We start from the raw sequence: 12,951 nt of genomic DNA, 5'->3' as shown, positions 1-12,951 counted from the left end.
CCTCTGATTGAGTTCAATGTAGCATTTGAGAGTGAAAAGCTTTATCAGCGACTAGAGCTTTAGATTGAAGTAAGGCCTACATTAGCAAGATGACACAGAGACTGTCCATGGTAAACTGGAAAATCTGCTACTGGGTAAAACAATTGAAGTGCGACAGAGGATGTGCAAAGAAGTATTTAATACAATACAAAGCAAATCCAAGACAAAACCAGTTTACGTAATTCATGTATTCAAAAAGGGAGGCATCGTGTAGGAAACTACGACTCACCACTGTCTGGGTGAAGTAATTTCTCCTCATCTTAGTCCTACATGATTTACCTCATAACCTTAGTCTATGACACTGGTTCTGAACTCTGCCACCATTAGGAACATTCTTCCTGCATGTGTTTTGGCTAGTGCATGCTGACTTTGTCCGATCCTGCCACGATTTTCTAAATGTTCAGCTATTAAGTATTTTAAAATGGACTCTAGCATTTTCCTCACTAGCAATGTCAAGCTGACTCATCTGTGATTCCTTTTCTCATCTCTACATCCTTTTCTTAAATAGATGGGTTACATTAACTCCCGTCCAAGATGAAGGAACTGTTCCACAGCCTATAAAATCTTGGAAGATGACCATCAATGCATTCACTGTTTCTAGTGTCACAGGACCTTGGAATTTATTGGTATTCAATACCGTCAAGGGCCCCAACACTATTTCTCTACAAAACTGATTTCTTTCATGACTTCCCTCTCATTAAACTCTGTTCACTTACATCTCTGGTATGTATTTTTGTCCTTGTTTCAGAGCACAGAACTGATGTCTGTATTTATTGACTGGCCATTTCTTTGTTCCCAATTATAAATTCCCATTTCTGACTGTAAGTCACCTAAATTTGTCTTCAGTCATTTTCTCTTCCCATACCTAGAGAAACTTTTACAATCGGCTTTTAGGAACTCTGCAAACTTATTCTTGTACTCTACTTTGCCTTTCTCAATCAATCTGATTGTCCTCCTCTGCTGAATTCTAAACTGCTCCCACTCCTCTGATCTGTTCTTTCTTTCTGACCAATTTGTATACCTCTTCCTTGGATCTAACTCTTTCTAATTTCCCTTATAAGCCATGGTTTGGCCACCTTTCCCATTTGGTTTTTGTGCCAGACAGGAATGAACAATACTTGTATTTCATCCATGCACTTGTATTTCATCCATTTGAATGTCTGCCATTGCCTTTCCACTGTCGCTTTCAGTATTGCTCCTCAATTTATCATAGCCAATTCATGCCTCATACCCATTTTAATTTCTTCTATTTAGGTTCTGAAACGTAGTCTGATTCAGTATGTGGATGTACCGACTAGAGAAGGTGCAAATCTTGACCTATTCTTGGGAAATAACGCACGGCAGGTGACTGAGGTGTCAGTGGGAGAGCACTTTGGGGCCAGCGACCATAATTCTATTCGTTTTAAAATAGTGATGGAAAAGGACAGAACAGATCTAAAAGTTAAAGTTCTAAATTGGAGAAAGGCCAATTTTGACAGTATTAGGCAAGAACTTTCAAAAGCTGATTGGAGGCAGATGTTTGCAGGTAAAGGGATGGCTGGAAAATGGGAAGCCTTCAGAAATGAGATAACAAGAATCCAGAGAAAGTATATTCCTGTCAGAGTGAAAGGAAAAGCTGGTAGGTATAGGGAGTGCTGGATGACTAAAGAAATTGAGAGTTAGGTTAAGAAAAAGGAAGCATATGTCAGGTGTAGACAGGATAGATTGAGTGAATCCTTAGAAGAGTATAAAGAAAGTAGGAGTAAAATTAAGAGAGAAATCAGGAGGGCAAAAAGGGGACATGAGATAGCTTTGGCAAATAGAATTAAGGAGAATCCAAAGGGTTTTCACAAATATATTAAGGACAAAAGGGTAACTAGGGAGAGAATAGGGCCCCTCAAAGATCAGCAAGGCGGTCTTTGTGTGGAGCCGCAGAAAATGGGGGAGATGCTAAATGAATATTTTGCATCAGTATTTACTGTGGAAAAGGATATGGAAGATATAGACTGTAGGGAAATAGATGGTGACATCTTGCAAAATGTCCAGATTAGAGAGGAGGAAGTGCTGGATGTCTTGAAAAGGGAAAAGGTGGATAAATCCCAGGACCTGATCAGATGTACCCGAGAACTCTGTGGGAAGCTAGAGAAGCTGGACCTCTTGTTGGGATATTTGTGTCATTGATAGACACAGGTGAGGTGCCGAAAGACTGGAAGTTAGCAAACATGGTGCCACAGTTTAAGAAAGACAGTAAAGGCAAACCAGGGAACAACAGACCGTTGAGCCTGACGTCATTGGTGGGCAAGTTGTTGGAGGGAATCCTGAGGGGCAGGATGTACATGTATTTGGAAAGGCAAGGACTGATTAGGATAGTCAACATGGCTTTGTGCATGGGAAATCATGTCTCACAAACATGATTGAGTTTTTTGAAGAAGGAACAAAGAGGAATAGATGAGGGCAGAGCAATAGATGTGATCTATATGGACTTCAGTAAGGCGTTCGACAAGGTTCCCAATGGGAGACTGATTAGCAAGATTAGATCTCATGGAATACAGGGAGAACTAGCCATTTGGATACAGAACTGGCTCAAAGATAGAAGACCGAGGGTGGTGGTGGAGGGTTGTTTTTCGGACTGGAGACTTGTGACCAGTGGAGTGACACAAGGATCGATGCTGGGTCCTCTACTTTTTGTCATTTACATAAATGATTTGGATGCGAGCATAAGAGGTACAGTTAGTAAGTTTGCAGATGACACCAAAATTGGAGGTGTAGTGGACAGCGAAGAGGGTTACCTCAGGTAACAACAGGATCTGGGCCAGATGGGCCAACAAACAATAGATAATAGACAATAGACAATAGGTGCAGGAGTAGGCCATTCAGCCCTTCGAGCCTGCACCACCATTCAATATGATCATGGCTGATCATTCCTAATCAGTATCCGCTTCCTGTCTTATCTCCATAACCCTTGATTCCACTATCTTTGAGAGCTCTATTCAACTCTATCTTAAATGAATCCAGAGACTGGGCCTCCACTGCCCTCTGGGGCAGAGCATTCCACACAGCCACCACTCTCTGGGCAAAGAAGTTTCTCCTCATCTCTGTCCTAAATGGTCTACCCCGTATTTTTAAGCTATGTCCTCTGGTTCGGCACTCACCCATCAGCGGAAACATGTTTCCTGCTGCCAGAGTGTCAAATCCTTTCATAATCTTATATGTCTCAATCAGATCCCCTCTCAGTCTTCTAAACTCAAGGGTATACAAGCCCAGTCACTTCAGTCTTTCAGTGTAAGATAATCCCGCCATTCCAGAAATTGACCTCGTGAACCTACGCTGCACTCCCTCAACAGCCAGAATGTCTTTCCTCAAATTTGGAGACCAGAACTGCACACAGTACTCCAGCTGTGATCTCACCAGGGCCCTGTACAGCTGCAGAAGAACCTCTTTGCTTCTATATTCAATGCCTCTTGTTATGAAGGCCAGCATGCAATTAGCCTTCTTCACTACCTGCTGTACCTGCATGCTTACCTTTATTAACTGGTGTACAAGAACACCCAGATCTCTTTGTACTGCCCCTTTACCTAAATTGACTCCATTTAGGTAGTAACCTACCTTCCTGTTCTTGCCACCAAAGTGGATAACCGTAAATTTATCCACATTAAACTGTATCTGCCATGCATCTGACCACTCACCTAACCTGTCCAGGTCACTCTGTAATCTCCTAACATCCTCCTCACATTTCACCCTGCCACCCAGCTTTGTATCATCAGCAAATTTGCTAATATTACTATTAATACCATCTTCTGTATCATTAACATATATTGTAAAAAGCTGCGGTCTCAGCACGGATCCCTGCGGTACCCCACTGGTCACTGCATGCCATTCCGAAATGGAGCCGTTTATCACTACCCTTTGTTTCCTATCAGCCAACCAATTTTCAATCCAATCTACTACTTTGCCCCCAATACCATGCGCCCTAAGTTTACTCACTAACCTCCTGTGTGGGACTTTATAAAAAGCTTTCTGGAAGTCCAGGTACACTACATCTACTGGATCTCCCTCGTCCATCTTCAGAGTTACATCCTCAAAACACTCCAGAAGATTAGTCAAGCATGATTTCCCCTTCATAAATCCATGCTGACTCTGTCCTATCCTGTTACTACTATCCAGATGTGCCGTAATTTCATCCTTTACAATAGACTCCAGCATCTTTCCCACCACTGAGGTTAGACGGACTGGTCTATAATTTCCTGCTTTCTCTCTCCCACCTTTCTTAAAAAGTGGTATAACATTAGCCACCTTCCAATCCTCAGGAACCGACCCCGAATCTATCGAACTCTGGAAAATAATCACCAACGCATCCATGATTTCCCGAGCCACCTCCTTCAGTACCTTGGGATGTAGACCATCAGGCTCCAGAGACTTATCAACCTTTAGACTTAACAGTCTCTCCAACACCAAATCCTGGCAAATACAGATTCCCTTAAGTTCAGGTCCTTCAGCCACTGTTAACTCAGGGAGATTGCTTATGTCTTCCCCAGTGAACACAGATCTGAAGTACCCACTTAATTCTTCTGTCATTTCTTTGTTCCCCGTAATATATTCCCCTGTTTCTGTCTTCAAGGATCCAATTTTAGTCCTAACCATTTTTTTGCCTTGCACATACTTAAAAAAGCTTTTACTATCCTCCTTTATATTATTGGCCAGTTTATCTTCGTGCTTCATTTTTTCTCTGCATATTTCCTTCTTAGTAATCCTCTGTTGCTCTTTAAAAGCTTCCCAGTCCTCTGTTTTCCCACTTATCTTTGCTATGTTATACTTTTTCTCTTTTAACTTTATATGTTTCTTAACTTCCCTCGTCAGCCACGGCCGCCCATGCCTCCTCATGGGATATATCTTCCTTTTAGGAATGAACTGATCCTGCAACTTCTGCATTACACACAGAAATATCCGTCATTGTTCCTCCACGGTCATCCCTGCTAAGGTATTGCACCATTGAACTTTGGCCAGATCCTCCCTCATAGCTCCATAGTTCCCTTTATTCAACAGAAGTACTGACACTTCTGACTGTACCCTCTCCCTCTCAAATTGCAGATTGAAGCTTAATGTATTATGGTCACTACTTCCCAATGGCTCCTTCACTTCGAGGTCTCTGACCAATTCTGGTTCATTACACAATACCAGATCCAGAATTGCCTTCTCCCTGGTCGGCTCCAGCACCAGCTGCTCTAAGAATCCATCTTAAGAGGCACTCCACAAAGTCTCTTTCTTGAGGTCCAATACCATCCTGATTCTCCCAGTCTACCCGCATGTTAAAATTCCCCATAATAACTGTAATATCATCTTACATCTGACATCCAGACTACTGTTTGGGGGCCTGTAGATGACTCCCAAGAGGGTCTTTTTACCCTTAGGATTTCGCAGCTCTATCCACACTGACTCTACATCCCCTGACTCTAGATCCCCCCGCGTAAGGGACTGAATATCCTCCCTTACCAACAAGGCCACACCACCCCCTCTGCCCGTCAGTCTGTCCTTACGATAGCACATGTAGCCTTGAATATTCATTTCCCAGGCCCTGTCCACTTGAAGCCACGTCTCAGTTATCCCCACAATATCGTATCTGCCAATTTCCAAAAGAGCCTCAAGCTTGTCCATCTTATGTCTAATGCTTCGTGCATTGACATATAGTATTTTTAATTTGTTACTGCTCTGTCCCTTCCCATCAACCCCTATTTCACTGAACCTTACAGCATGATCCCTTACCAAGTTTTCTGCCTCATTGATATAGTTGTCTTTCTTGACTTCTCTTGTTCTAACTTTCCCTTCAATTTCCTTTTTAAACATCCAGTTTGTTCCCCCCCCCCGCCGCTACTTAGTTTAAATGTAGCGGTGTTGCAGTAGAAAATATGCTGAGAAGTGGCAGATGGAGTTTAATTCAGATAAAGGCGAGGTGCTGCATTTTGGGAAAGCAAATCTTAACAGGACTTATACACTTAATGGTAAGGTCCTAGGGAGTGTTGCTGAACAAAGAGACCTTGGAGTGCAGGTTCATAGCTCCTTGAAAGTGGAGTCGCAGGTAGATAGGATAATGAAGAAGGCGTTTGGTATGCTTTCCTTTATTGGTCAGAATATTGAGGACAGGTGTTGGGAGGTCATGTTGCAGCTGTACAGGACATTGGTTAGGCCACTGTTGGAATATTGTGTGCAATTCTGGTCTCCTTCCTATTGATATTGTGAAACTTGAAAGGGTTCAGAAAAGATTTACAAGGATATTGCCAGGGTTGGAGGATTTGAGCTATAGAGAGAGACTGAACGGGCTAGGGCTGTTTTCCATGGAACATTGGAGGAAGAGGGTGCCCTTATAGAGGTTTACAAAATTATGAGGCGCATGGATAGGGTAAATAGGCAAAGTCTTTTTCATGGGGTCGGGGAGTCCAGAACTAGAGGGCATAGGTTTAGGGTGAGAGGGGAAAGATCTAAAAGAGACCTAAGGGGCAACTTTTTCACACAGAGGGTGGTACGTGTATCGAATGAGCTGCCAGAGGAAATGGTGGAAGCTGCTACAATTAAAATATTTAAGAGGCATTTGGATGGGTATATGAATAGGAAGGGTTTGGAAGGATATGGGCCGGGTGCTGGCAGGTGAGACTAGATTGGGTTGGGATATCTGGTCGGCATGGACGGGTTGGACCAAAAGGTCTGTACAACTCTGTGACTCTAATTAACTTTGCTACTCTCCATCTTGATGAGGAATTCTATCATTGTATGTTCGTTCAATCCCAAAAGGCCTTGCACAACTAGACTGACAACTTTTGACGGCTCTGTTTTTGCCTCAGGGTTGAGGTTTCAATTTCAAGAGGGCACAGGTTCAAGGTGACAGCGGTAAAGGGAGATGTGCGAGAGACGTTTTACACACAAGTGGTAGGAACAGTCAGAAGAGGTGGTGGAAGCAGGCACATTGGCAACATTTAAAAGACATCTGGATGTTTATATGAATAGGGAGGGAATAGAGGGATAAAGCCCAAATAAGGACAAAAGGTTTGTTTTTTAGTTTAGTTAGGGCATGATGATCAGCACAGGCTTGCAGGGTCAAAGGGCCTGAGGGCCTGTTCCTGTACTGTACTTCTTTGTTCTTTGCTTTCAAGCCTTCATAATTGTCCTAGTTTAAATTCAAAATTCCAGCCTTGGACATTTCTCTCCCTTAAACTGTATGTAAAATTCAATCGCATTATGGTTGCTGCTATCTGTGGGTGCTTTCCCTATGATGTCAGCAAGTATACCCCTTTGTTGGTCAAAACCAGATCTAGTATAGCCTGCTCTCTGATTGATGCAGTAACATGGTGGGTCTAAGAAACTGTCCCAAAAACAATCAATGAATTCCTCATCTTCACTACTGTTTTCCATGTGATTTTTGCAGTCTATGTGTAGGTTACAATCCATCATAACTGCTGTACCCTTTGGACAAGCTCCCATTATTTTTAGATTACTTACTTACTTACAGTGTGGAAACAGGCCCTTCGGCCTAACAAGTCCACACCGACCCGCCAAAGCACACCCACCCAGACCCATTCTCCTACATTTACCCCTGCTCCTAACACTACGGGCAATTTAGCATGGCTATGTTTACCTAACCTGCACATTTTTGGCCTGTGGGAGGAAACCAGAGCACCTGAAGGAAACCCACACAGATACAGGACGAATGTGCAAACTCCACACAGTCAGTCACCTGAGGCGGGAATTGAACCCGAGTCTCTGGCACCTGAGGCAGCAGTGCTAACCACTGTGCTACCGTGCCGCACATAATGTGTACCCAATTCATGTAGTTTCTGTTAGACATCCATAAGACAAAGGAACAGAAATTAGACCACTCAGCCTATCGAGTCTGCTCCACCATTCAATCATGGCTAATAAGTTTCTCAACCCCATTCTCCCACTTTCTCTCCGAAGTAGGAAGTATCCTACCTGGATACATCACAGTGTGATATGGCAACTGTTCATCCTGTACACAACTCCTACAAGTGACCTCTTCCCTTTGTAATTCCTTACCTCTGTGCTGACTGTTTCTACATCCTGGCTTGTGTGTTTGGGTCATTCCTCCCTATAGCGCTAATATCACCTTTAATTGGCAGAGCCACTCCTCCATCCTTTTTCGAATCTCACATCACTTGTTACTTTTGCACATCACTTTAAACCTATGCTATCTTGTTCTTGTTCCTTTTACAACTTCTCCCTATCTACCATCTCGCCCCGCTCATGATTTTGAAAACTTACTTCAGATCTCCGTTTAGCCTTTTTGCCTCCAAGGAGAACAATTCTAACTTCTTCAATCTATCCTCAAACCTGAAATTTCTCATTCCTGGAACTATTTCTAGAAGTCATTCCTCTACCCTCTCCGATGCATTCACATATTTCCCATAGTGTGGAGTACACAACTGTATACAATATCCAGCCAAGGTCTAAAAATGTCTTCTACAGGTTCAACATCACATCTTTACACTTGTCATCTATTCATTTCTAATAAAATATTTAATTGTTGAAAGGATACAATCAGCTTGATGGTGACCTGTCTTGATGCCGTTCTGGATGTCTTCCAGGAAATCAAAGTCAGGAATCATCAGGTTTCTTTGGACAACAATGTTCTGGTATTGGTCTGATGTAGCAAGGGGGTTAAAGGTTCGATCAGTCCCAAATAGGACTAAAGCAGTCTCATCTTTACTCTCAGCAAATACCTACATCAAAAAACCCACAAAAGACAAATGGAACTCAGTATCAAGCAGAAGAACAGCAACTTAGAATTGCCTTACTTTATTCATCCATGAGGTTTATCTAATCAAGTTGATGGAGAAATAGTTGGAGAGCAGAGCAACATGCTGGAGCAGTTTACTAACCAACAACATTTGAAGTTAGGGTCATGATGAAACAATATTTTACTTTAATATTAACAAATTGAAATAAAGAACCGCAGATGGGGGAAATCTGAAACAAAAACAGAAATTCAATCACATTATGATTGCTGCTATCTACAGGTGCAACTCAGCAGATCTGGTAGCATCTGTGGAAAGAAAACAGAGTTAATGTTTTAAGTCCAGTACCCTTCTTCAGAACTGGAACGCTCTGCCTGTAATGGTGGTAGAGGCAGAAATTCTGTAACATTTAAGGAGTATTTAGATGTGCACTTGCGATGGCAAAGCATACAAGGTTTTGGGCCAACTGCTGGAAAAGGGAACTGAAATAGCTGGTTGTTTTTGACTGGTGCAGATGTGATAAGCTGAAGGGTCTTTTTCTGTGGTCGAGACCTCTATGACTTTATGAACATCTCCCAAAGCAATTATATCGTTTCTTCAATAAGGTCACTGAAACTAAACACACTACTCTAGAGGGGATCTCACCAGTCCCTTTCACATCTGTAGCAAAATATTCCTAATTTGTTTTTCCATTCCCTATGCAGTAAATATCAACATTCTTTTTGCCTTCCTAATCACTTGATTTAATGGCACATTAGCATTTTGTGATTTCAAGCACCAGTTACCAGTTACTCATTAATGGGGCAGAGAGTACAAGAGCAGAAAGGTTATGCCGAACTTATACAGAATCACAGAAAATTAAGAGCAAGAGGCAGCAATTGGACAGTTCAAATCTACTCAGCCATTCACTATGAACATGGCTGATCATCCAACTCAAGAGCTTGTTTCAACGTTCGCCACAAATCCTTTGATCCATTTAGCCAAGTGCTACTGCCAACTGCTTCATGAAATCATACAATATTTTGGCCTGAATTGCTTTCTGTGGGACTGAGTTCCACGGATTCTCCACTCGCTGGGTGAAGACATTTCTCCTCATTACAAACCTTAAATATTTTATCCTGTATTCTGAGACTTTGACCCCATGTTCTGGTGTCCCATTGCATTGGAAACATACTTACCTCATCTAGCCCCTCTAGTCATAGAGATGTACAGCGTGGAAACAGACCCTTTGGTCCAACCCGTCCATGCCAACCAGATATCCCAACCCAATCTAGTTCCACCTGCCAGCACTTGGCCCTCTAAACCCTTCCTATTCATACACCCATCCAAATGCCCTTTAAATGTTGCAATTGTACTAGCCTCCATCACTTCCTCTGGCAGGTCATTCCATACACACACCAACTTATTCTGCATGAATAAGTTGCCCCTTAGGTCCCTTTTATATCTTTCCCCTCTCACCCTAAACCTATGCCCGCTAGTTCTGGACTCCCCCACCCCAGGGAAAAGATTTTGTCTATTTATCCTATCCATGCCCCTCATGATTTTTTAGACCTCTATAAGGTCATCCCTCAGCTTCTGACGTTCTAGGGAAACAGCCCCAGCCTGTTCAGCCTCTCCCTATAGCTGAAATCCTCGCAACATCCTTGTAAATCTTTTCTGAACCCTTTCAAGTTTCACAACATCTTTCCGATAGGAAGGAGACCAGAATTGCACGCAATATTCCAAAGGTGTCCTAACCAATTTCATGTACAGCCCCAACATGATCTCCCAACGTCTGTACACAATACTCTGACCAATATAGGAAAGCATATCAAATGCCTTCTTCATTATCCTATCTACCTGTGACTCTACTTTCAAGGAGCAATGAACCTACACTCCAAGGTCTCTTTGTTCAGCAACACTTCCTAGAACCTTACCATTAAGTGTATAAGTCCTGCTAAGATTTGCTTTCCCAAAATGCAGCACCTCACATTTATCTGAATTAAACTTCATCTGCCACTTCTCAGCCCACTGGCCCATCTGATCACGATCCCATTGTAATCTGAGGTAACCTTCTTTGCTGTCCACTACACCTCCAATTTTGGTGTTAGAATTTTATAGGTTTCTAAACTCCATCGACCAGCGGCCCAGAGTCCTCAAACACTTCTCATGTGACAGGTTAGTCATCCCTGCAATCACACTTGTAAATTATTTTTCTAATTTTTTTCTGAACTCTAGTGAATAAAATCAACCCCTTCTCATACAACATTCCCACCAAGGGGAAAAGTGAGGACTGCAGATGCTGGAGATCAGAGCTGAAAATGTGTTGCTGGAAAAGTGCAGCAGGTCAGGCAGCATCCAAGGAGCAGGAGAATCGACGTTTCGGGCATGAGCCCTTCTTCAGCTCATTCCTGAAGAAGGGCTCATGCCCGAAATGTCGATTCTCCTACTCTTTGGATGCTGCCTGACCTGCCGCACTTGTCCAGCAACACATTTTCAGCAACATTCCTACCAACCCAGGAATCAGTTTGGGAAACTTTTGGTTCACTCCTTCTAGAGCAAAATATTCTTCCTCAGATAAAGGAAGCAAAACTGCACGCTATATTCAAGATGTGGTCATGCAAGGGCTGTTCAGCAAGACATCCCCATCCCTGTACTCAAATACTCTTGTACTGAAGGCCAACATACTATTAGCCTTCTTTTACCGCCTACTGCACCTGCATCCTACCTTCAGCAACAGATGTATGAGAACACCTAGGTCTGAACAAAGGATCTGAGGTCATTGTTTCTGAATTTACAGGTAACACAGAGTTACCTGCAGAAGGGACAGAATATTGAGGAGGCAAGAAGGCTGAGGAGGACATGGACAGGCCAGGAGGATGGCAAATAAGTGGCAGATGGAATACAATGTGGCAATGTGTGAGGTTATGCAATTTGCTAAGAAGAATCGAGGTGTTGATTATTTTCTAAATGAGGAAAGACTTCATAAATCTGAAGCATAAAGGGACTTAGGAGTCCGTGTTCAGAATTCTCCAGTTTCAGAAAGTTGACAAAGAGGAATGGAATTTAAGAGCAGGGATGTATAAGGCTTTAGTCAAACTACATTTGGAATTGTGAGCAGTTTTGGGCTCTGTATCTAAGAAAGGGTGTGCTGGTCTTGGAGAGGGTCCAGGGAAGGCTTACAAGAATGATTACAGGATGAAGTGCCGATCACATGAGAAGCAGTTGAGGACTCTAGGTCTATACTTCGAGTTTAGAAGAACGGGGGTGTGTGTGTGTGTGTGTGTGTGTATGACAGAGAGAGAGAGATCTCACTGAAACTTACAGAATACTGAGAGGCTTGGATACAGTAGACATGGAGAAGATATTTCCATTAGTAGGAGAGACAAGGGCACGAGGGCACAGTGTTATGTATCAGGCCAGACCCCCTCAAAATATTTTAAGGTAGCCTAGACTCTTAACTTTTTCTTATTTTAGAGGCAGATGTGAAGCCAATATCCTCTGTGATACAGCTGGTCAAACCACTCAACTTTAAGCAAAACACAATTTATTTAAACACTACAGTTGAAACACAACCAAAAAAAAAGGGAATTTAGAATAACTTGACTATTGGAAATGTAAATCAACTCGATACACCAACTTAACTAAGGAACTGTTCCAATCCAGAAAAATCCCATAAACAAATTGGATGGTCTACACCTGAACCAGACTGGAACTAATGTCCTTGGGAGAGCTTTTGCTACTGCTGTTGGGGACTGATTAAACTAAACAGGCAAGAGGCTAAGAACCAGAATAGAAGACTAGTAGACAGTGAGGTGGGAACTAGAGATTGTCACAAACAGGGTCATGAAGTTAGCATTACCAAGGGGAAGCGTAGGCAGAGAACAGAAGAACACAAAGGAACTGGTGGTCTGAAGTGCATATGCTTTAATGCAAGGAGTATAGTGGGTAAGGCAGACAAACTTAGCGCTTGGATTGGTGCCTGGGAATGTGACGTTATTGCGATCACAGAAACTTGGTTGAAGGAAGGGCATGATTGACAACTAAATGTTCCAGGATGCTTCAGACAGGACAGGGAGGGAAGTAAAAAGGGGGGTGTGGCATTGCTTGTCAGGGATGATATCACAGCTGTGCTAAAGGAGGACACTATGGAGGGCCTGAGCAGTGAGGCATTACAGGTAGAGCTAAGAAATAAGAAGGGTGCCGTTACATT

At 42.7% G+C, this 12,951-nt stretch overlaps 1 protein-coding gene across 2 annotated transcripts in view; it reads right to left on the bottom strand.

Annotated features, from left to right (window-relative positions):
- xrcc5 (X-ray repair complementing defective repair in Chinese hamster cells 5) overlaps window positions 1–12,951 on the bottom strand; it is a 344,097-nt gene that overhangs the window by 274,868 nt on the left and 56,278 nt on the right. For both annotated transcript variants that reach the window (XM_060827769.1, XM_060827770.1), the window contains one exon: window positions 8,561–8,744. In XM_060827769.1, coding sequence (XP_060683752.1) covers window positions 8,561–8,744 — 184 coding nt within the window. The remainder of the gene's footprint in view (window positions 1–8,560; window positions 8,745–12,951) is intronic.

Source organism: Hemiscyllium ocellatum, chromosome 7 (assembly GCF_020745735.1).
Source record: "Hemiscyllium ocellatum isolate sHemOce1 chromosome 7, sHemOce1.pat.X.cur, whole genome shotgun sequence".
Taxonomy (NCBI): domain Eukaryota; kingdom Metazoa; phylum Chordata; class Chondrichthyes; order Orectolobiformes; family Hemiscylliidae; genus Hemiscyllium; species Hemiscyllium ocellatum.
This window is presented reverse-complemented; position numbering and strand designations above follow the sequence as displayed.